This window comes from Macaca mulatta, chromosome 18 (assembly GCF_049350105.2).
Source record: "Macaca mulatta isolate MMU2019108-1 chromosome 18, T2T-MMU8v2.0, whole genome shotgun sequence".
Lineage (NCBI taxonomy): Eukaryota > Metazoa > Chordata > Mammalia > Primates > Cercopithecidae > Macaca > Macaca mulatta.
This window is the reverse complement of record NC_133423.1, coordinates 10,358,986-10,383,572: the sequence shown is the minus strand read 5'-3', so window position 1 is coordinate 10,383,572 and position 24,587 is coordinate 10,358,986. Positions and strand designations below refer to the sequence as shown.

The following is a 24,587-nucleotide window of genomic DNA, read 5'->3' as shown; positions in this document are numbered from 1 at the left end:
TTATTCAGTTGTCCCAGCACCATTTGTCAAGAAGACTTTCCTCATTGACTTGTCTTGGGACTTTTCTTGAAAATCAATCGACTAGAAGTGTAAAGACTTATTTCCAGACTCCTTTATTCTCTGATGTGTATGCCAGTCTCTATGTCAGCAGCACACTGTCTTGATTCCTATAGTTTTATAAGCACTTTCGAAATCGGATAGTATAACTTTGTTCTTTTTCAAAATTGCATTTCAATACAAAGTTCAGGAATGTTGTATCAATTAATATAAAAGAGAGCTTACTAAGCTTTTGATAGGGATTGTTTGAATCTGTAGATCAATTTTAGAAGAATTGCCGTATTAATAATAATGAATCTTCCAGTTCAAAAACATGAAATCTCTAATTACTTAGAATCTCTACATTCTCTTAGCAGTGTTTTGTAGTTTTGACTGTATGAATCTTGTACTACATGTTAAATTTATTCCTCAGCAATTTTATATTTTGTGAACAGAATTGTTTTCTTAATTGACTTTTGGTGTGCCAGTAGTTTTATTGTTGTAGGCTTGTAGGGGGTGTGTGTGTGTGTGTGTGTGTGTGTGTGTGCGCGCGCGTGTGCGTGAGATTTCCTTGGGTTTTTCTACGTATAAGATTTTGTCAGCTAGCCAGACGTAGGGGCTTATGTCTATAATCTCAGCACTTGGGGAGGCCAAGGCTGGAGGATTGCTTGAGCCTAGGAGTTCAAGACCAGCCTGGGAAACATAGGGAGACCCTGTCTCTATTAAAAGTTAGCTAACTGTGGTGGTATGCATCTGTAGTCCAAGCTCCTTGGAAGGCTGAGGCAAGAGGATTGGTTGAGCTCAGGAGGTCGAGGCTGCAGTTAGCTGCGATCGTGCCACTGCACTCCAGCCTGATGACAGACTGAGATCCTGTCACAAAAAAGCAGCTGAGGTGGACGGATCACGAGGTCAGGAGATTGAGACCATCCTGGCCAACATGGTGAAACCCTGTCTCTACTAAAAATGCAAAAGATTAGCTGGGTGTGGTGGCGCGCGCGCTTGTAATCCCAGCTACTGGGGAGGCTGAGGCAGGAGAATCACTTGAACCCGGGAGGCAGAGATTGCAGTGAGCCGAGATCACACCATTGCACTCCAGCCTATTGACAGAGCGAGACGCCATCTCAAAAAAAAAAGGCAAAACTAAGATTGTATCAACTATGAATAAAGGTGGTTTTATTTCTTCCTTTCCAATTTGTATGCATTTTTTTTCTTGTTCCACTGGCTCAGACCTTCAGTACAGTATTGAGTAGAGGGGGTGAGCGTAAATGTCCTTGTCTTTCTCCCAGTCTTAGTGGCAAAGCATTCAGCCCTTCACCATTAAGTGTGATGTTAGCTGTAGGTTTTTCATAGTTGCCTGTAATTAGTTTGCGCAAATTTCCTTCTATTCTTAGCTTATAAAGTTTTTATCTTCAATAGGTGTTGTCAGTGCCTTCCTGCAGCTATTTTTTTTTCTTTTTTTTTTTTTGAGATGGAGTCTCGCACTGTCACCCAGGCTGCAGTGCAGTGGCACTATCTCGGCTCACTGCAGGCTCTGCCTTCCGGGTTCATGCCATTCTCCTGCTTCAGCCTCCCGAGTAGCTGGGACTACAGGTGCCCGCCACCACGCCCAGCTGATTTTTTTTGTATTTTTAGTAGAGACGGGGTTTCACCATGTTAGCCAGGATGGTCTTGATCTCCTGACCTTGTGAGCCACCGCGCCTGGCCACCTTTCTGCAACTATTAAGATGATCGATCATGTGTGTTTTTTTCTTTCTTTGTTAGTATGCTATAGTGCATTAATTGGTTATTGATGTTAAGCCCACCTAGATAAATCTCATTTGGTCGAAGTACATAATGCTTTTTATATGTTGCTGAATTCAGTTTGCTGGTAAGTTTTGGCCAAGCATGGTGGCTCACGCCTGTAATCCCAACACTTTGGGAGGTCTAGGCAGGAGGATTGTTTGAGGCCAGGAATTCTAGACCAGCTTGGGCAACTTAGGGAGACCCTGTCTTTACAAAAAATAAAAAAATTAGCCAGTCGTGCTGGTGCATGCCTATGGTCCCAGCTATTTGGGAGGCCAAGATGGGAGGGTCACTTGAGCCTGGAAATGGAGGCTGCAGCGAGCCATGATTGCACCACTGCACTCCAGCCTGGGCAACAGAGTGAGACCCTGTCTCTAAAAATAATAAAGAATTTTTGTATCAGTGTTCATAATATTGATTTTTAGTTTTCTTGTGATGTCTTTGGATTTGGTATCAGGGTAATACTGGCCTCACAGAATGGCTTGTGAAGTGTTCTTTTCTTCTCTATTAGCAGAAAGAGTTTGTGAAGATTTGTATTAATTGTTTTAATCTTCAGTGGAATTTACCAGTGAAGCCACCCGAGCCTGACCTTTCTTTATAGGAAGGTTTTTAATTATCAATTCATTCTTTACTCATTATGAGTCTATTTAGATTCTCTGTTTCTTTTTGAGTCAGATTTGGTAATTTGTGTCTTTCTAGGATTTTGTCCATTTTCTCTTAAGTTTTCTAATTTGTTGGTAAAAGGTGGTTTATAGTATTCCCATATAATCCTCTAAATTTCCGTAAGTTTGATAGTGATAGCCTCTCTTTCATTTCTGATTTAGCTAATTTATGTCTTCTCTCTTAATTTCTTTGTCAGTCTAGCCTAAAGCTTTGTGTGTTTTGTATCTTTTCAAATGACCCACTTTTGGTTTTGTTTATTCCTTCTTGTTTTTCTGTTTTCTATTTTATTTCTACTCTAACGTTTACTATTTTATTCTGCTTTCGTTGGGTTTAGTTCTTTTCTAATTTCTTAAGGGTGAAAGCTTAGGTTATTGATTCGAGACCTTTTCTGATATAGGCATTGAATGCTGTACATTTTTTTCTAAGCACTGCTTTAGCCACATCCCATAAATTTGTGTATGTTTTGTTTTCATCCTGTTCAAAATATTTTTTAACTTTCTCTTCTGATTTTTAGTCTTTGGCCCACTGGTTGTTTAGAAGTGTTTTGTTTCATTTAGAAATACTTGGTGTTTCTCCAGATTTATTTCTGTTGTAGATATATAATTAATTTGCTTCCATTGTGGTCAGAGAACATACCTGGTGTAATTATAGCGTCAGTCTTTTCACATTTATTGAGGCTTTTTGAGACAGTCTTGCTCTGTCCCCCGGACTGGAGTGCAGTGGCCTAATCCTGGACAAGGCGCAGCCCCAACACTCCTGGGCTCCAGTGATCCTCCTGCGCCAGCTTCCCATGTAGCTGGGGCTACAGGCGTGTGCCACCATACCTGGCTAATGTGTTTTTAAATTTTTTGCAGTAACTAGGTCTCACTGTGCTGCCCAGGCTGGTCTTGAATTCCTGGGCTCATGTGATCCTCCCACCTTTGCCTCCCAAAATTCTGGGATTACAGGTGTGAGCCACCACACCTGGCTATTGGGGCTTATTTTGGTCTATCCTGAAAAATGAAGCCTTGAAAAAATATTAGTTAGGTCAAGTTAGTTGATAATGTTGAAGTATTATATACCTTGCTATTTCATGTTTATTTGTTCCATCATTTATGAAATCGGCTTTTTGAAATCTTCAGGTATTATTGTTGAATTGTCCGTGTCTGCTTTCAATTCTCTCAGGCTTTGCTTGATGTATTTTGGGGTTTTATTAAGTGCATATGTGTTTACAGTTGCTGTGTCTTCATTATGTATTGACCCCTTTATCATTTTGAAATGTCCCTTTTTGCCCCTAGTAATACTTAAAGTCTATTTTGTCTGATATTAATGTAGCTATTCTAGCTCTCATGATTATTATTTACATGGAAACTTTTTCCTGTCCTTTTTAAGTGGTTTGCGTCTTTCTGTGTTAGGGGAGCCTGTTGTAGCCAGCACATAGTTGTTTCTTTTTTAAAAAAGATTTAGTCTGACAATTTCTACTTTTCGAGTAGAGTGACATCAGCAAACTTTTTCTGTAAGGATCAGATTGTAAATATTAGGCTTTGCATGCTTTATGACCCCTTAACAATGCAGCTTTATGACTGCAGTGAGAAAGCAGCCAGAAAAGATATGTAACAAAGTAGGAGTGGCTTTATTCCAAGCTTTTATTTATGAACATTGAAATTCAAATTTCATGCAATTTTTGTGTCACTTTTGTTTTTTTATCATTAAATAATAAAAAAAACCCCACATTTTTTAGCTTTGAAATACACAAAAAGGATGATGTGCTGAATTTTGCCTGTGAACTAAAGTTTACTGACTCCTGGAGTAAGGGTTTATTAGTCCATTCACACTTAATGTGATTATTGATTCCATTAGATTTATGTTCGTCATTTTGCTATTTTTTTAAATTTTGTTTTTGTTTATTTTTTCCTCTGTTACTGCATTATTTTGTGTTAAGTGCATATTTTTTGGTGTGCCAATTTAATTCCTTTGTTGACATTTTATTTTTTAAATCATATTGTCTACGTAATTTTATTCATGGTTTCTCCACAAATCACTCCATGTATCTTTACTTATCACAATGTACTTCAAAATAATGCTACCTTAATACTGATAAAATACAGACACTTGGCTTCATGTCTTCTTTTCCTCCCCTGACTTTATGCCATTATTTTTATTTTTGAGACAGAGTCTCGCTCTGTTGCCGAGGCTGGAGTGCAGTGGCGTGATCTCAGCTCAACGCAACTCCCACCTCCCAGGTTCAAGCGATTCTCCTACCTCAGCCTCCCAAGTAGCTGGGATTACAGGCATGCACTACCACGCCAGGCTAATTGTTTTGTATTTTTAGTAGAGACAGGATTTCACCATGTTGGCCAGGCTGGTCTCGAACTCCTGACCTCAAGTGATCTGCCTGCCTCACCCTCCCAGAATGTTGGGATTACAGGCGTGAGCCACCACGCCCAGCCTGTGCTATTATTTACATAAATTGCTATATGTTGTATGTTATAACCTCAACAGTACTGTTAATAGTTATTAACCTATACAATCTCATGCCCTTTGAACAAGAGAAGAAATGAAAAGAATATAGTTATAGTATTTTAAATTAACCTACACACTTATCATTTCCAGTCATCACCAAATGTGATGAATTCAAAGTACTGAAATGGTTGCTATTGACAGTTTAGTCCAGCTTCATACTTACTTTTAGGGAAGTAGATTTTTTTTTTTTTTTTTTTTTTTTGAGGCAGAGTCTCACTCTTGCCCAGGCTGGAGTGCAGTGGCCAGATCTCAGCTCACTGCAAGCTCCGCCTCCCGAGTTTACGCCATTCTCTTGCCTCAGCCTCCCGAGTAGCTGGGACTACAGGCGCCCGCCACCTCGCCCGGCTGGTTTTTTGTATTTTTTAGTAGAGACGGGGTTTCACCGTGTTAGCCAGGATGGTCTCGATCTCCTGACCTCGTGATCCGCCCGTCTCGGCCTCCCAAAGTGCTGGGATTACAGGCTTGAGCCACCGCGCCCGGCTGGAAAGGAGATTTATTGGCCTCCTCATTCCTTTTTTTAAAATATAGTTTTTATAAATGATTTTTTTTTTTTGAGACAGGGTCTCACTCTGTTGCCCAGGCTGGAGGGCAGTGGCATGATCTTGGCTCACTGCAACCTCTGCCTCCTGGGTTCAAGCAATTCTCCTACCTCAGCCTCCTGAGTAGCTGGGATTACAGGCAAGTGCCACGCACCACCATGCCTGGCTAATTTTTGTATTCTTAGTAGAGACAGGCTTTCACCATGTTGGCCAGACTGGTCTCGAACTCTTGACCTCGTGATCCGCCTGCCTTGGCCTCCCAAAGTGCTGGGATTACAGGCGTGAACCACTGTGCCCGGCCCATGGATTTTTTAATGATGAATGAATTGAGAATATTTTAGGGTATTGATTGGCCACTTGAATTTGTGTTCTCCCTCTTGCTTTCATGATTTCTTTCTTATTCTTGCCTTTCTTCTTCCTTTCCATCATTCTTTTTGTGTGGGTTGTTTCTGTGCTTTGCCTGCTTGCTTTTAGAATTGTTAGACTTTCTCTTACTGATTTCTAACAGCACAGTTTATGTTATAAAATTAATCCTTTGTCATATATGTTTGCAGTTTTTCTCTGTTTTTTGCTTTCTTTTTTATTTATTTATTTATTTATTTATTTATTTATTTATTTATTTGAGACGGAGTCTCGCTCTGTAGCCCAGGCTGGAGTGCAGTGGCCGGATCTCAGCTCACTGCAAGCTCCGCCTCCCGGGTTCACGCCATTCTCCGGCCTCAGCCTCCCGAGTAGTTGGGACTACAGGCGCTGCCACCTCGCCCGGCTATTTTTTGTATTTCTTAGTAGAGACGGGGTTTCACCGTGTTAGCCAGGATGGTCTCGATCTCCTGACCTCGTGATCCGCCCATCTCGGCCTCCCAAAGTGCTGGGATTACAGGCTTGAGCCACCGCGCCCGGCCTGTTTTTTGCTTTCTTTATGTCATTTTTTAGTTATCAAGAAATTTATACATTTTGCACTGTCAGCTTTATTCATCTTTTATGGATTCAAGGTTTTATGTTACGTATTAGAAGGACTTCTGCAGTGCAAGGCTTTTAAAAATATTTTTCTCCAACTTTTATATTTTAAAAATATAAATATTTACATATTCAATCTTACTGGAATTCATTTTGAGATAGGAAATTAAGAGCCCTGCTAGACCCACTAGTCCCAAAAGTTTCTCCCACCTGCTCATCATCATTCATTGATAGTTCACCTTTCCCTGGTGGTCTTCAGATGTCTTCTTAATGACTGACATACTCTTCCCATATGTCTCTTGGTCTATTTCTTGACTTTCTATTCTGTCTTTCCCCTTCTCCAGTGTTAAGCTGTTGTCACGTGTTTTTAATATGTCATATAGCTCATCCTCCTTCAATTATTCTTTTAGAAGTTTTCTCTTTTTGTTGTTTGCATAACAAAGTTAACTTCACTGTCATTTTGTTGACTTTCTTGAAAAAGCATTATTGGTGTTTTCTTGGGATCTTGAGTCAATATTTTGACAGGATTGAATTGTTTTACCTGAGAATAAGATGTGTCTGTGTGTATTTGATCTATTATGATTCTCTAAGGAGTTTTAAAGTGTTTCATGTAGTTTTACATTTCCTATTCACTTTTTTTGAAGCTGTTATAAATAGGATTTAGTGTTTTATTATGTTTTCTTATCTGCTTCTTAAAATTATAGAATCTACAAAAATTAGCCGGTTGTGGTGGCACTTGCCTGTAATCCCAGCTACTCAGGAGGCTGAGGCAGGAGAACCGCTTGGACCCGGGAGGCAGAGGTTGCAGTGGGCCGAGATGGTGCCACTGCACTCCAGCCTGGGCGACAGAGCGAGACCCCATCTCAAAACTAAAAATAAAAAAGTCATAGAATTACTAGTGATTTTTACATATGAATTTTGTAATTGGTCACTTGACTGAGTTCCTTTTTTTCCCCAATACAGTCATGCCCTGCAAAATGACAGTTTAGTCTATGATGAATTGTGTAATGTGGTCCTATAGGATTATAATACCATATTTTTACTCTACCTTTTCTTTCTTTAGATATGTTTAGATACACAAATACTTACCATTGTGTTACATTGCCTACAATATTTAGAACAGTAACGTGCTTTACAGGTTTGTGGCCTAGAAGCAATAGGCTATACCATAAAGCCTAGGTAAGCTATACAATCACGATTTGTGTAAATCCATGCTATGTGTGCACAATGACAAAATCACCTAACGACGTATTTCTCAGAACACACCCCGTTGTTCAGCTGCATCTATTGAATTTTCAGGTGTTTAATCATTTCATAAGGATAATTTTGTCTTCTCCTTTCCAATATTTATTTTTATTTCTTGTCTAATTCACTGGCTAATATGTTGGAAATAATGCTAATTAATAATATTGATAATTGATGTCCTCGTTGCTGGCTTTCAGCATTTCTTCATTACAGCTCTGATATGTTGTGTGTGTGTGTGTGTGTGTGTGTGTGTGTATGTGTGTATATATATATCATTAAATGTCCATCTGTTTCTGTTTTGCAGTGGGTTTCGGGTGTCAAGAATTGATGTTTAATATTTTTTCAGATCCTTTTTGTGACTCGTAGCTATGATCATATTACTTTACTCCTTTTATCTAAAGTAATATATATTAATAAACCTCCATATTAGAGCCACGGTAGCAATCCCTGGATATACCTTATCTAGTTGAATTGCTTTCCCCCCACCACTTCCAATGTTTGCTGGTATTTAAGGTTTGTACTTCAATGTTCCTAAGTGAGATCAGTTTGATTTTTTTTTTTTCCTGTCATCTTTGTCAAATTTTGGTATCAGTATGCTTTTGACCTCAAAAATAAATTTGGGAGCTTTGTGTTTTCTCTGTGCTCTGAAGTGGTGTTTTGAATTTTGGACCTGTCTTGATTGTCCTTCCCTTTCTTCTCCTGAAGGAAAAAGAGCCGTGGTAGCTCCTTGATCACTTTCTCAGTTTCTTTGACAATTGTTAGCTTCTTTTGGATTCCTGTGTCTTCTACTGCAAAGTCTGATGATATATATTTTGCTATAAAATTACCCTTTTCATCTGAGTTTCCAATTCATTTTCATAGAATTTTCAAAGTAGTTTTACACATTTTGGTTCCTCACGAATGTGTGGTTATTGCTCTGTTTCTAATGTATAAGCACATTTCCCTGTCTTGGTTATGCCAGCTAGTTGTTTACCAATTGAGTTTTCTCTTGTATAATCAAAGAATCAAGTCTTGTAATGTTTAATGCTGTTACTTTTTATTTTCTAATTCATTAATTTGTGCTTTTATCATTATTTTTTCTGATTTTTCTTTTGCTGGCTGGGGGTTTATAATTACTGACTTCTTGAATTGAATGCGTAATTTGTTTCTTTTAATTCCTTACCATGTAGTTTTGTAAATGCTTAAATCTTTGAATTTTCTGTGGACCCGGTTTTAGGGTCTTGCAGAATCACATAGATTTTGATATGTAGCTTTTTTTTTTTTTTTTGAGATGGAGTTTCGCTCTTGTTGCCCAGGCACTGCAACCTCCGTCTCCTGGGTTTAAGCTATTCTCTTGCCTCAGCCTCTTGAGTAGCTTGGATTACAGGCACCTGGCACCACGCCCAGCTAATTTTTGTATTTTTAGTAGAGACAGGGTTTCAGCATGTTGGCCAGGCTGCTCTTGAACTCCTAACCTCAAGTGATCCGCCTGCCTCAACCTCCCAAAGTGCTGGAATTACAGGCATGAGCCACCGCGTCGCCCGGCTGATATGTGGCGTTTTCATTATGTTCGTATACCATTTTTGTTCACTTTGAGATTTTGTCTCTGACTTATTTAAAGATGTTCGATTTTAATTTAATTTACTTAATTTTTTTTTTTTGCTTGTCCTATTTACTTTTATTATTGCCTTGTGGTTAATTAAGGAGATCTCTTGGACTTTTAAAATTTATGAAGGTTTTAATTGGGGCCTTTAGTAACTTGCATAAGTTCTTGAAAAGGAGATGTGTTCTCATTTTTTAGGGTATAGAATCCCATATGTCTAAAAGGAAAATTAATTTTGTAATTTAAATTTGCTATATTCTTCATTTTGTTTACTTCATTTTCCTCGGCTGAAAGAGACATTTTAATGCTGTTCCATTTTATGTTCAAAAATTTTTGGCAGATTTTTTCATCATTGTATTATGGCTTATACTTTTCATAATGTGCCCCTTTTCATTTTGTTTGACCAGTTTTTCTTGAAAGCAATGCCATCTTGTTACTCTAGCTTCCCCGTTGCTTGCCTATGCCTTTTTCCATTCTTTTCTGTAAGAGGACTATTTTTTTTCTTCAAAATTTTTCAGAATTGGTGTTTGTCAGTTAATTGAAAAACTTCACTAAACTAGGACTCGTGTACTTTAAACATTTTATTTTAAATTAAAACAAGTAAATGCACTCTTTCATTAATTTCTTTTTTTTTTTTTTTTTTTTTTTTTTGAGACGGAGTCTCAGGCTGTTGCCCAGGCTGGAGTGCAGTGGCGCGATCTCGGCTCACTGCAAGCTCCGCCTCCCGGGTTCCCGCCATTCTCCTGCCTCAGCCTCCTGAGTAGCTGGGACTACAGGCGCCCACCACCGCGCCCGGCTATTTTTTTTGTATTTTTAGTAGAGACGGGGTTTCACTGTGATCTCGATCTCCTGACCTTGTGATCCGCCCGCCTCGGCCTCCCAAAGTGCTGGGATTACAGGCTTGAGCCACCGCGCCCGGCCTTCATTAATTTCTAAATGTAGGACCAATGTGTTTTCTTTAAACATCTATTGACCGAACTCTGTATCAGCCTAAATGATACAATCTATATCCTCACGTAATGTGTCTAGGATTTCTAGTTTAGTACTTCTTTTAAGTATTAGAATTAGAAGTTTAATTGCCTTTGCAAAACAATTTTTGTACAAAGGCCCAGTTATTTTTTTCAAGGTAGCATAATGGAATGTATTTTTTATAATGTATTTTTGGTTGCAGTAAGTTTTGGGGGAACAGGTGGTTTTTAGTTACATGGATAAGTTCTTCAGTGGTGATTTCTGAGATTTGGGTATACCCATCACCTGAGCAGTGTACATTGTACCTAATGCGTAGTCTTTTATCCCTCACCCCCTCCCACCCTTTCCCCTGAGTCTGCAAAGTCCATTGTATCATTCTTATGCCTTTGCATCCTCATAACTTAGCTCGCACTTGTAAGTGAGAACCTACGATGTTTGATTTTCCATTCCGGAGTTAGTTACTTCACTTAGAATAATGGTCTCCAGTTCCATCCGGGTTGCTGTGAATGCCATTCTTTCATTCCTTTTTATAGCTGAGTAGTATTACACACACACACACACACACACACACACCCCCCACATTTTCTTTATCCACTCATTGGTTGATGGACGTTGGGTTGTTTCCATATTTTTGCAGTTGTGAGTTGTGCTGCTATGTGTGTGCAAGTATCTTTTTCATATAATTTTTTTTTCCCTCTGGGTAGATACCTAGCAGTGGGATTGCTGGATCAAATGGGAGATCTACTTTTAGTTCTTTACGGAATTTCCACACTGTTTTCCATAGTGGTTCTAGTTTACATTCCCACTAACAGTGGAGAAGTGTTCCCTTTTTACCACATTCTTTTTGTTTGTTTGTTTGTTTGTTTGTTTTTTGAGACAGGACCCTACTCTGTTGCCCAGGTTGGTGTGTGGGTGTGCATGGTGTGATCTTGGCTCACTGCAACCTCTGCCTCTGGGTTCAAGCAATCCTCCCACCTCAGCCTCCTGAGTAGCTGCGACTGCAAGCACACACCATCACGACCCGCTAAGTTTTGTAATTTTTGGTAGAGACGGAGTTTCACCATGTTGGCCGGACTGGCCCTCGAATGCCTGACCTCAAGTGATCCACCTGCCTCAGCATCCCAAAGTGCTGGGATAACAGGTATGAGCTACTGTACCTGGCCTATTATTTATTATAGATATAGTTTTGTTTTTTTTTTTAAAAAAGGAATGTTTCCCTAGTCTTTTTGCCTGTACCTGATTCTGCAGAAAACATTTTTAGCCACTTGCATTTATTATTTCTAAATCAATTAGCACTATTTTTATATAAATAATTTTCAAAAATGTACTTATTTGTTCATGTGTTTAAATTGCATAATGAATTTAAATACAAAAAAAGTTTGCATCTGAGTATCAGCCATGCCCAGGAACTATCTTTGGTATTGGAGATATAGCAGTGACCACTACTGAAAACATTCCTGATCTCAAGTAGAACACACTTAGTACAACTAGCTGGTAGCATAAGAAAATCACAGGCACAGCGAAGAAGAGAATAGTTGGAAAGAGTGGAAATACTGGAGAGATTTTATGATATTTTGAAACTTTCTGAGATAATTTGTTTTAGTGTGTCCTTTCCATATATAACATATGATTGTTGTTTTTTTTTTTTTCTTAGTCAGATCTTAAAATGTTTTTCTTCTAGGCCGGGCACGGTGGCTCACGCCTGTAATCCCAGCACTTCGGGAGGCCGAGGCGGGTGGATCATGAGGTCAGGAGTTTGAGACCAGCCTGGCCAACATGGTGAAACCCTGTCTCTACTAAAAATACAATAATTAGCCGGGTGTGGTGGTGGGCGCTTATCATCCCAACTACTCATGAGGCTGAGGCAGGAGAATCACTTGAAACCAAGAGACGGAGGTTGCAATGAGCCGAGATCGTGCTATTTCGTGCCATTGCCCTCCAGCCTGGGCGACAAGAGCAAGATTCCATCTCACAAAAAAAAAAAAAAGTCTAATACTTGAATTTACTCCATTTATATATATTGGTATAACAAACATTTTGGAGCCTACATCTTATATTTCATGTTATATTTGTATTGTAATTCTTTTTTATTATATGGTCTGTTCCGTTCTTCCTTTTTCTGTTCTCCCTTTCTGGGAAGACTTTGGTATCTCTTATTTTTCCTTTTTTTCCTAAGTGAATGGCAAGTAGTGTTCCCACAGGTTCAGGAGCAGTGGAGTAGAATCTAAGAAACTGAGATGAAAGTATATGAACCATGCAGGTTCAGAAATTGACAATGCAACTTAGGGTGTAGAGAGATATTTACAACGCTATTAACTTTTTATGTGGATTCTTTGCTTTATGTTAAAGTCTTTATTCTTTTAAATTGCCTTCACAGATAATTTAAGCCTGTGGCTCTGGTCTGTGGATCCTCTTTCATCATAATGCTGAAACATCATTTGCGTTTTTCACTGATGGTACTGAAAGCAATGATGGATAAAACTGATGATGCCTCACCATGAGTCAAGGCAGTGGCACCAAACTGTAATAGTAAATGTAATAATAGTCATATGTTTTTTACTTTAGTAAGAACCAAGCACTTTAGTTAAAAAAAAAAAAAAAGGTTATACTTATGGATGCCATTGATGAAGCTATAAAAACTATTAATTTTATGAAATCTTTACCCTGAGCATACATCTTTCTAAAATCCTTTTTATGAAATGTGAATATTTCAAAGATACTCTACAGTACATACTGAAGAAGGAAGAGTGTCTCCAGGGGAAGTGCTTGTTGTTTGAATTGCTGGCTACACTAGCTAACTAGCTCCTTTTTTTTGTGAAATAACCACTTTTACTAAAAACAACAATCGACAGACACACATGATTATTCCATGTGAGTTTTAATATTTTCCCATAAATGATCAACATGAGTCTGTCACTTCAATAAAAACAAATGACAGTATTGTTGCCAGTGATAAAATTCAAAGTTTCTTTCTTTTTTTTTTTTTTTGAGATGGAGTCACGCTCTGTTGCCCAGGCTGGAGTGCAATGTTGTGATCTCGGCTCACTGCAGCCTCTGCTTCCTGGGCTCAAGTGATTCTCCTTCAGCCTCCCGAGTAGCTGGGATTACAGGCGTGAGCCATAATGCCTGGCTAATTTTTGTATTTTTAGTAGAGACGGGGTTTCACCATGTTGGTCAGGCTGGTCTCGACCTCCTGACCTCAAGTGATCCACCCACCTTGGCCTCCCAGAGTGCTGGCATTATAGGCACGACCAATGGCTTTGAATGTTATAGAGTAAAAAAATTTCATGTTATGGTTTCAGATTTTACAGGGCAATTTAACATTAAGAAACTCATTCATTGAGCTTTGATATAGTATCAAAGAAAGATATCCATAGTTATATGAAAAGGTTATTAAATAAAATATATTTTTCCTTTTTCCAACTACGTATCTGGAGGAGGCTGAATTTTCTTCTTACAGGTAGTCCCCCATGCACAGTTTAATTACCCACGGTCAATAGTCATCTGAAGACAGCTGAGTGCACTACAGTAAGATATTTTGTGAGAGAGAGTCCACATTCTCATAGCTTTCATTACAGTATGTTGCTATAATTGTTCAATTTTATTATTACTTATAGTTGTTAATCTCTTACTGTACCTAACTTAAAAATTAAACTTTATCATAGGTATGTGTGTATAGGAAAAAAGCAAAGTCTACTTTATATAGGGTTCTGTACTATCTGTGGTTTCAGGAATCCACAGGGGATCTTGGGATGCATCCCCTGCAGATAAGAGAGGGCTACTGCTCTGTAACAGATCCAGTGCAGAAGCAGACGTGAGAGCCCAGCTGTCTTCCTTTAAGTCAGGCCGAAGAGATTTACAGTAATGTCATCTGGTGCCACTTTCACTGATTTTTATTATTCATGAAAATGATATTTATGTTAACAAGTAAAGAGTATATTGTCATTTTAAAATACATATAAAATTAGGCTGGGCACAGTGGCTTACACTGTAATCCCAGCACTTTGGGAAGCAGAGGTAGGAGGATTGCTTGAGGCCAGGAGTTCAAGACTAGCCCGGGCAACAGAGACCTCACCTCTACAAAAAGTAGACAAAATTAGACCTCATCTCTTCAAAAAATAGACAAGATTAGCCAGGCGTGGTGGTGCGTGCCTATAGCACCAACTACTCGGAAGGCTGAGGTGGGAGGATCCTCTTGAACCCAGGAGGTTGAGGCTGCAGTGAGCCGAGATCATACCACTGCACTCTAGCCTGGTCAACACAGCAAGACTCTGATTCTGTGTCTTCAGTAAATAAATAACAAATTTTCTCAAGGTTTTCTTTTCTTTTCTTTTTTTTTTTTTGAGACAATTTTCAGTCTTGTTGCCCAGGCTGGAGTGCAGTGGCGCGATATCGGCTCACTGCAACCTCCGCCTCCCAGTCTCAAGCAATTCTCCTGCCTCAGCCTTCTGAGTAGGTGGGATTACAGGCACACGCCACCATGCCTGGCTAATTTTTTTTTGTATTTTTAGTAGAGACGGAGTTCACCATGTTGGCCAGGCTGGTCTCAAACTCCTGACCTCAGGTGATCCGCCTTGGTCTCCCAGAATGGGATTACAGACATGAGCCACCATGCCTGGTCTCTCAGTTTTATTTTCTAGTAGAGTACATTTCAATAGACACAACCCACATAAACAATGCTGCTTCTTGTCTTCCAATAATTTTTAAGAGAATAAAGGGGTTCTGAGACCAGAATGTTTGAGAACCACTGATGTAAGCAGTAGAATGACAGGTAGGACAGTTTGATGTAGAGAAAGAATGTGAGCTTTGCAAATAAATAGCCAGGTTTAGATTCTGGATCTGCTGTTTCTAGTAGCAAATTTTAACTTTTTTGGGCAAATTCCAATCTCTCTAATAACCAGTTTCCTCATTTTATAAAATGGGGTTAATAAAGCTGTTTTATTTATTGAAGGTTAAGTAGTTGTTTGATCTTTTTAATTTTTTCATTATGTGTTATGATGACTGACAGACATGACTACCTCAAGTCATTTCTTTAAGAAGAGGTTGAAATTATTTGAAGAAGTTATCCTTTACCCATATGGATAAAGTATTTAAATGTGTAAAGCTTTTTCCCTTGAAACTTTATATACATTTTCACGTATATGTGTAAACTTAAAATTTTACAATTAGAAAAGCAGTAAAACTAATTCAGAACATTTACTTAGGCATGAGACAGATGGTAATCCTATAAAAAGATGGCATGTATTTTTGGATGTGCAAACAGAAAAACAGATACTCTTAAAAATTTTAGAGTAATCTTTGCCTAGAATATGAAGGGAAGAGAGAAAAGACCATATGGCCTAATAGAACTTTTACAGTTTGTAATGTCTAGGATTGCATTTTGTTTCTTTAATATTAGTATTGATTAATAGCTTACAAATATGGATTGGTAGTTGAAAAAGGAGTAATTTTCAAGTAGGTAATTGCCAGGTACTTTTACCGTGGTTGCTAGTCTCTCGTGTTTTGGGGTATGGGCGTGATCGTGGGAAGCAGGACTATTTGAATCTCACATTTAGTAGGGTTAATCAGTTACTGATTCTAGCAGTTATAATATTTCATTATACTTGGGTAGAAGACATGCTACTAAGACACTGAGTTCACCTAATATACAACTTCATTTACTATTCAAAAGTAACTGGTGCTTCAAATATTTTGGTTTTTATTTTTTACAACTTACTCCGAAACGTAGTACATGACAGTAGACTTTTAAAAATTGGTTCTTCCTTTTGGGGACATGGTATTACTGATCCCCTGATAGGTTCTCTGATCTGAATGGTTTTTAGTAAGAATGATTCCATCTGCAGACCACCCAAATCTTACCTGTAACTAAAAGGAGACAATCGTCAGGTTCTATCTGTCCTGTCAATTCCCACCTTGTATACCATTATATTACAGAAGGATTGATACTACAATTTATCTGTTCATACATCTGTCTCTCCTACTGGGTTGGGCGACCATCAGTTATTTATTAATCTGTGTATTGCCACACAGGGCTAAGCCAAGCTGACCCAGCGGAGGCCAAGTAGGGGCTTAGTAAATGCAGAGTGAATTCATGAATGGGATCAAAGCTAGAGCCCTAGTCTTGTGCCAAGAAACTGAGTGGTGCTAAACTGCTGGTTTGGGAGGCTAGAATCTTGTTCTGGGCTTTATTAGCATTTCGCTCAAGTCAAGCGAGTCATCTTGTCAAGGCATACTCTGATGGTTGCAGAGAAGGCAGAACATGGCCTTGGAGGAAAGAAAACATTCCACACGATTTAAACACAAGGCCTTTGCAAAGCAGTGTTAGGATCACTTAACGTGGTTTATGGAACCAAGAGTTTTTCCTGTGAAATGACTTTCAGAAAGCCTTTACAGAATTGAAATCCTGTCATTGCAGTGTAGAACAATGTACAAAAAAAGTTTAGAAAATATATTTCTGGATATAGAAGTAAAAATTTGCCATGGGAAATTGCAAAAAAAGAAGAGTAAGAAAGAATAATTCTGGAAATATGTTTCATAATCTTCCAAATAGATCAAAGCTAGACACATGGGCGTACTTAAGAGATGAAGCTTTGCAGCCCACATGCGTTGGGCTTCTTCCTCCTCTGTGCATTGGGAACTTGAAGGTGAATGATTCTTGTTCTGAAGGAACTCTCGAGTATAGAAGAACATCTCTAGATAATGAAATTCTTTTTGTTTATTTTGACACATGCTTAAATATTTAAAATATGCATAAGTTGTTGAGTTGACTAGGCTTGTTACTGCAGTTCTAGGGAACGCCTTTACTGTCGTCCTGGGACATGGGCGGGCAGCAGAGAAGCAACCGGGGTCAGTGCTGAAGGAGTGGACTCCGCTAGAGCCCAGCTGGGAAGGACGTGAACACTGGCCCACACGTTAGAGATTATACCAAAAAGCAAGGTGCCAAAAGAAATAAAGGTAGATACAGGCTTGTTCTTTATAAACATCATGAAATATTTGCCAAATGCTCATGTGTAGTAGGCAGTGATCTGCTCTGCTGGGTGCAATAGAAATCCCGGTCCTAACAGAGTTGGCATTAAGAAAAGATTGGGCCAGGCGCAGTGGCTCACACCTGTAATCCCAGCACTTTGGGAGGCCGAGGCGGGCGGATCACAAGGTCAGGAGATTGAGACCATCCTGGCTAACACGGTGAAACCCCGTCTCTACTAAAAATACAAAAATCTAGCCCGGCGAGGTGGCGGCGCCTGTAGTCCCAGCTACTCGGGAGACTGAGGCAGGAGAATGGCGTAAACCCGGCAGGCGGAGCTTGCAGTGAGCTGAGATCTGGCCACTGCACTCCAGCCTGGGTGACAGAGCGAGACTCCGTCTCAAAAAAAAAAAAAAAAAGAAAGACCGGGGTATTGTTGTTCAGAAGCTAAAGGATTAAAACTGACTAAAATAAAACTTTTGTGGAAATATTTTTTAATATGACTCTTCTTTTTATTTTTTAGAAAATGTCTCCAAAGGTTAAATGAAGCAGGAAAAATACATAGATGCAGCCTTGCAGCCTCTCCAGATGTTTGGGGATAATATTCCAGATAGAAATTTTGATCCCTTGGATTAGGTAACTAGTCATAATGAAGAAAATTAGTCTTAAAACCTTACGGAAATCTTTTAACTTGAATAAAAGTAAAGAAGAAACTGATTTCATGGTAGTACAACCACCATCGCTAGCCAGTGACTTTGGAAAAGATGATTCCTTGTTTGGTAGCTGCTATGGTAAAGATATGGCCAGCTGCGATATCAACGGTGAAGAGGAAAAAGGCGGAAAAAACAGATCGAAAAGCGAGAGCCTGATGGGTACGCTCAAAAGGCGGCTTTCTGCAAAACAGAAGCCAAAAGGCAAGGCGGGCACGCCCTCCGGGAACTCTGCCGACGAGGACACCTTCTCCTCCTCCTCAGCACCCATCGTCTTTAAAGACGTGAGAGCCCAGAGGCCGATAAGGTCCACCTCGCTCCGCAGCCATCACTACAGCCCCACGCCGTGGCCTCTGCGGCCCACGAACTCCGAGGAGACCTGCATCAAGATGGAGGTGAGAGTCAAGGCCTTGGTTCACTCTTCCAGCCCGAGTCCAGCCCTGAACGGCGTGCGGAAGGATTTCCACGACCTCCAGAACGAGACCGCGTGCCAAGAGCAAGCCAATTCACTGAAGAGCTCGGCTTCTCATAACGGAGACCTGCATCTCCACCTGGATGAACATGTGCCTGTCGTTATTGGACTTATGCCTCAGGACTACATTCAGTATACTGTGCCTTTAGATGAGGGGATGTATCCTTTGGAAGGATCGCGGAGCTATTGTCTGGACAGCTCTTCTCCCATGGAAGTCTCTGCGGTTCCTCCTCCAGGGGGAGGGCGCGCTTTCCCCGAAGATGAGAGTCAGGTAGACCAGGACCTGGTTGTCGCCCCAGAGATCTTCGTGGATCAGTCCGTGAATGGCTTGTTGATTGGCACCACGGGAGTCATGTTGCAGAGCCCGAGAGCGGGTCACGATGATGTCCCTCCACTCTCACCATTGCTACCTCCAATGCAGAATAATCAAATCCAAAGGAACTTCAGTGGACTCACTGGCACAGAAGCCCACGTGGCTGAAAGTATGCGCTGTCATTTGAATTTTGATCCGAACTCTGCTCCTGGGGTTGCAAGAGTGTACGACTCAGTGCAAAGTAGTGGTCCCATGGTCGTGACAAGCCTTACAGAGGAGCTGAAAAAACTTGCAAAACAAGGATGGTACTGGGGACCCATCACACGTTGGGAGGCAGAAGGGAAGCTAGCAAACGTGCCAGATGGTTCTTTTCTTGTTCGGGACAGTTCTGACGACCGTTATCTTTTAAGCTTGAGCTTTCGCTCTCATGGTAAAACACTTCACACTAGAATTGAGCACTCAAACGGTAGGTTTAGCTTTTATGAACAGCCCGATGTGGAAGGACATACGTCCATAGTTGATCTAATTGAGCATTCAATCAGGGACTCTGAAAATGGAGCTTTTTGTTATTCAAGGTCTCGGCTGCCTGGATCTGCAACTTACCCCGTCAGACTGACCAACCCAGTGTCCCGGTTCATGCAGGTGCGCTCGTTGCAGTACCTGTGTCGTTTTGTTATACGTCAGTACACCAGAATAGACTTAATTCAGAAACTGCCTTTGCCAAACAAAATGAAGGATTATTTACAGGAGAAGCACTACTGAAAGATGAGAACCCTGCATCTTGCACTTTGGGAATAAGAACAAAAGATTGAAATACAGTTTACAGACTTTCATTGCCATCAAAATATTTTGCTGCCATTACTATTTCAGTTTTATGTGTAAAAGAGTCATCAGTTTGTTTAGGGGTCGGGAAATGTCAGCAAGGTGTCTTGGGTTTATTTTGGTTCTTTAAAAAGGGAAGTCTTGAGGTTTTAGAGGTGTGAATTATCTTTCATCAATGTGCAGAATAATCACAATGTGAATTATCAAATTCTCCTAATGCCCCTCCCCCCAGTCCTTTGCTGCTATCCACTGTGATTTTTATGCATTAAAAGCACATTTCATGTGTATTCAACCCTAAGTAAAGCTGAATGAAACTTACAGAATGGAAATTGCTATGTCTTTTTAAATGGCCCATTTTCAAAAGATAGTGTTGAATAAACATACCTGTGTGATAAAACACAGAATTTACTATACACTGAAGATGAGTTTTTAATCTCTTTAAAAAGATTTATTTAGAATCGTGAATTGACATAATCTTGGGTAATGGAACGGAGATCTGCAACTTATCTTTTAACAACACTTTTTTCTAAATTATTTCTAAGGTTGTGCTAATTCTTTTGGTTGTGAAAAGTTGAATTTTTCTGTTGCCTTCATTTTCATCTTATAGTTTGTCTATTTTAATAAATGGCCTTACATTAAAAAATTGTAAAGAAATGTATACCACCGATTTAGAAATTGTTGCCTTTTCTGTAATTGAACTCGGGTACAAATTGGCGCATAACATGAAAACCTATGGAACTAGAATTATTATTAAAGAAATATTAGATGATCATAGCTTCCTGTGATAGCATTTTTTTGTGTGTTACCTATACTTTTGGTAAAATGTTTTATCTGTGATTTCTTTAGCTTAGTCAGCATTTTCTTGGGTGAACTTGATTGTCAACTAATTTTCATAAATGAACTGGATTCTCTTGCAACATTAATGTTTATAAAAAGTTTTAAATTGATTTGAATAGAAAGAAAACATTGTTTTAAAGTTGGACTTATATTTTTCTTCTATGTAGTTACTATAAAAGTGTGCTGGATTTGACCAATCCTTACCCCCACTATAAAGAGAACCCTTGATGACTTTAGTTTAAAAATCGTGGAAATTATTTAAACCATATTAGATAATGATGTGGAAGTCATATTGTCTTTCATGTATACTGCCATTTAAAAATAGGTTTTTAAAATTTAGCTAAGTCTTAAGTAATTTGCCATTGCTAATTTATCTCCTTGAGTCGGTTGTTGGGGAGGGATGTTATATTCAATAATTTTTAGCTATTTTGAAATGCAGAGTGTTTATTCATTTCACAGTTCTGCAATGGATGTAGTATTTTGGGATTACCCTGTCCAGAAAATTTTCAGCTACACACCTTTAAAGGAAAAGGTTTCTATTTCAGATGAAACTGGTAATTTGGGATGGTTCTTCCTTTGTCACTTAAAGGAAGAGATAGGAACAGTCTCTTACCCACTTTAAACATGAGGGTAAAGGTTTAGGTCAAACTTACTGGCTTTGTCATTCAAACATATCTGAATCCTCACTTTTTTCTCTTTATTTTTTAGGGTCAGAACTGAGATATTACCAAGAAAAGGCACAATACCATAATATTATGGTCTTATGGTATTTTGACTTAAAGGGGAAAAGGTACTTAATTTTGGTGGGATGTTGATTGTACCTTGTTACAAAGACTCATTTTCTCATATGTTTTCTCCTAATAAGATGGAATATGGAGTATACTGTAATAATATAATTTAAGTGTTCATTATAAGCTATTTGGATTAAGAACTATTACAGAGTTGTAAGCTTGTTATCAAATTAATGCAAGACATTTAAACTATTTTTTTGCAAAACTATTTATTTTTAAAACAACTTAAAGTATATCTAGGGTGAGTTAAAAGTCCCTGTGCATCTATATTAGATGGCAGGTTTTGTCACAGTGTCACTGTGTATTAATAATAAATGTTGAAATGGCTTCTCCGTGTCTCCAGAAGCATTTACATGTCCTCCTTGTGAGATCATGGTGCACAGAGGTCTTTGGACTGCCCTGAACCCGTCTTATGTGGACATAATCTATTCCCTGCGTTTTCTTATCATGTCATGTGTTTAAGATCTACCCGCTTAGTGTCAAGATTATTCAGATTTTCATCTAAATGTTTTTAAAATTGTATTTTGTGTTTTAGTGGAGGACAGTCTTGATACTGTTCTAATTCAGAAAGCCAAATTTTGATGCGCTTTTATATGTTCATAATACATACTTTAGTATGCCGTATTCTAATCTAGTTTGAAATTGTCAGATTCTGATAGTATAATGATAAAGTCAAACTATTTGCCAAAAAGTTAAATTTACAAGCAGAAAGATGTTTTGCGGTATTTTCTACTTTTGTGTAGAAAAATAACCATTTGGGGTAGGCAGCACAACAATGTGAAAGATTGGCTTTATATGATAGTAACACAGTCCGGTTAAAAGTGGAAACAGGGAAAAGAGAGAGAGAAAACTCATCATTTAGTTTGGTCTAGACACAATTCGGTTAAATTTTAGGATTCTATTGGCAGTTAACATATATGACATGGACACCGCCTATGAGTGCTTTTTAAATATGTGCTTCTAAAAATCTGAGCTCAAGGCAAGAAAAAACAGGAAAGCTGTATCCATTTGCCATAATAGATGAATCAGAGTTGTTTTCTATTAAATATTTCATCACAAAATATGATGGAGGCCAGAAGCTATTTTTAGGCTTACTATAACACTATTATGCATTTTTATAAATAATAAGAAGGCTATAGAAAGTACTTGAAAAATATCTAATTCTTTCTCTTTCTGTCTGAGGAAAACTGTTTCTACTTGGTGCAATAATCTGAAAATTTAGAAGGTCAAAATATGTCACAGGAAATGATCATAGAACTAAAAATAGTTTTTAAGGAAACCAGCTACACGGGGCAACCATCTTGCTGTTGAAGAAAATAAAATTCCAAAAGGCTAAATCATTGGCATAAAGGAAACAAAACCCAAAGTATACGTTGTAATTTTTGAGCCAGTATTATTGAAACAGGATACAAGTTACTAAAATCTAACATAGGTTAATGCAATGTCTCTGCTAGTGCTACAGGTCTAAAATAATCCTTGTAACAGTGCTTTCAGAAATGCCAATTTTAACTACTGTACATTTCACATTGTATATGGGAGATATTGCTTTACGAATGAATCAGAATAATACATTTTCATTTAAATCCTAATTGCTTTTCATCCAATATGAAGTCTTAATTTCAAAATGAACTCACTACCAGCAATAGGCAGTTCTCTTGAATAATAAGGAACAATAGCCAGTTCCGTGAATAACTTTAAAATTCTAAAAGTGTTAGTACACTAGCAATCACAAATTTGGTTTCTTTGAATACTTTTTTAATCCTGTAAAGAAGGTTTTTTATAAACATTCTTTTTATTAATCAGTCATAACATGGCAAAGTGTGTAGTTGCTGTTTCTGAAAAGTGATCCAAACTCTACATCCAGAGATTATGAAAAATTCTTATAGAATTTTGTAATAAGTATATACATGTTGGGTTAAAGAAATTTCATAGTTGTTGGAGTGCCATGAAATTAATACTTGCAATTCAGATTGCGGTAGTTTACACTTTTTCTGTATGTTTCAAATCAGGTGTGTACCATTTGTACTGAGAACACCACAGAATGAATTATCCAAAGTCCATTGATTTTAATACGTGTTTTGGTTTGTAAACAAATTATAGTAATTTCTTGCACATTTTTGGAAATTAATTGTATAAGAATTTATGTATCTGCTTCTAGATACAGTGTGTAAATAAAAAATTTCGTTCACAAGACCTGCCTTGTAGTCTACTTAATACCCTGAGAGGTGCCTGATTTTAATTAGTATGGGGTTAACTGGATAACTTCTGGGTGTCCCAGGAACTGCACAGGGGCTGGAGGGTGAGAACCAGCAAATTTTAGTAAAAATGGGAAAGCAGAATCATGTCCCTAATGGAAGATGTCAGCTAGTGGTGCTAATCTCCGAAAGCCTTCCACGTGAAGGCTGGAGCTAGTGAAGAACTTGTACTAAGCAAGAAGACTAAATTAAAACTGACACAGTAATGAAATCTCACTGAGAGAAGCCTAGGCTAAATGATACAATGTTTGGGTTGTGGCATATTAAAAAGCATGTCACTATTAATATTTCATTGAAATAGAACCAGGTCATTAAAGTTCATATAGGGGTCATTTAGAAATTTTTTCATAGATAAGAGTTCTCCTTATATCCACTGTATTGTATTGTATCAGAGTTCTTAACCATGGGATTAAACACCCACTTTATTTTGTTTGAATACTTCGTAGACAGATTCTTTTTTTAAAAAACCATGGCTAATTCAAAGATGAATTTTCGACTGATCTTGTTTGGAATGTATCACAAATTTTCACTTGAGTGAAACCCAATTTGGATTCAGTGGAATACAAATAGCGCGGTCTCTAACCCCATTTTCCAGAGCTGGTGTCGGTTGACAGCATTGATGTTAACGTTATACTTTGCTGATGATGGTGCTAACGAAAGACTATCGTGGGATCAAGAATTGTGCAAAAGAACAGACTTCACAAATGTACACCGTCACCAGGTAAACAAACTTTGAACTGTTTTAGAAAATGAGTGTTTCATGTTCATCTGCCTCTTCTCTAGGGTTATTCATTTAATAAGATAGAGGAACAGGGAAGTTTGTTGAGGCCAAGCTGCATTCCTTGTAGGTGCTTGTCCTGAAAGGCCACCTGTGAGGAGGGCGAGGGTGAGAGCAGGCGGACGCTCTCAGGAGATGAAAGACCTGCTGCTAGGCTGCCAGACAACACAGAAAATACTGTGTCTGCGTCAGAACTTCCATAATAACATTTTGTTTGTTATAGCCAATTTTTTTTACTACCACCTCTAAATTTTTCCTTTTTTTTTTTTTTTAAGCCTCACAGATTTTACTTATGCTTTTCCTAGGCTTTCAACTTTCTGGATCAAAAATAGTTTAATCTTATTTCTGTTGAATTTAGCTTTCATGTCTG

The 24,587-nt window shown here is 38.6% G+C and overlaps 1 protein-coding gene across 3 annotated transcripts in view; it reads left to right on the top strand.

Moving 5' to 3' along the window:
• Window positions 1-23,375, top strand: part of SOCS6 (suppressor of cytokine signaling 6) — a 40,378-nt gene extending 17,003 nt beyond the window's left edge. For 2 of the 3 annotated variants that reach the window (XM_001095656.5, XM_015122189.3), the window contains exon 2: window positions 17,763-23,375. In XM_001095656.5, the coding sequence (XP_001095656.3) occupies window positions 17,889-19,496 (1,608 nt within the window). In that variant the 5' untranslated portion in view covers window positions 17,763-17,888 and the 3' untranslated portion in view covers window positions 19,497-23,375. Of the gene's footprint in view, window positions 1-17,090; window positions 17,230-17,762 lie in introns of those variants that run through there. The other variant, XM_028837930.2, reaches the window with a different exon arrangement.
• The last annotated feature ends 1,212 nt before the right edge of the window (window positions 23,376-24,587 follow it).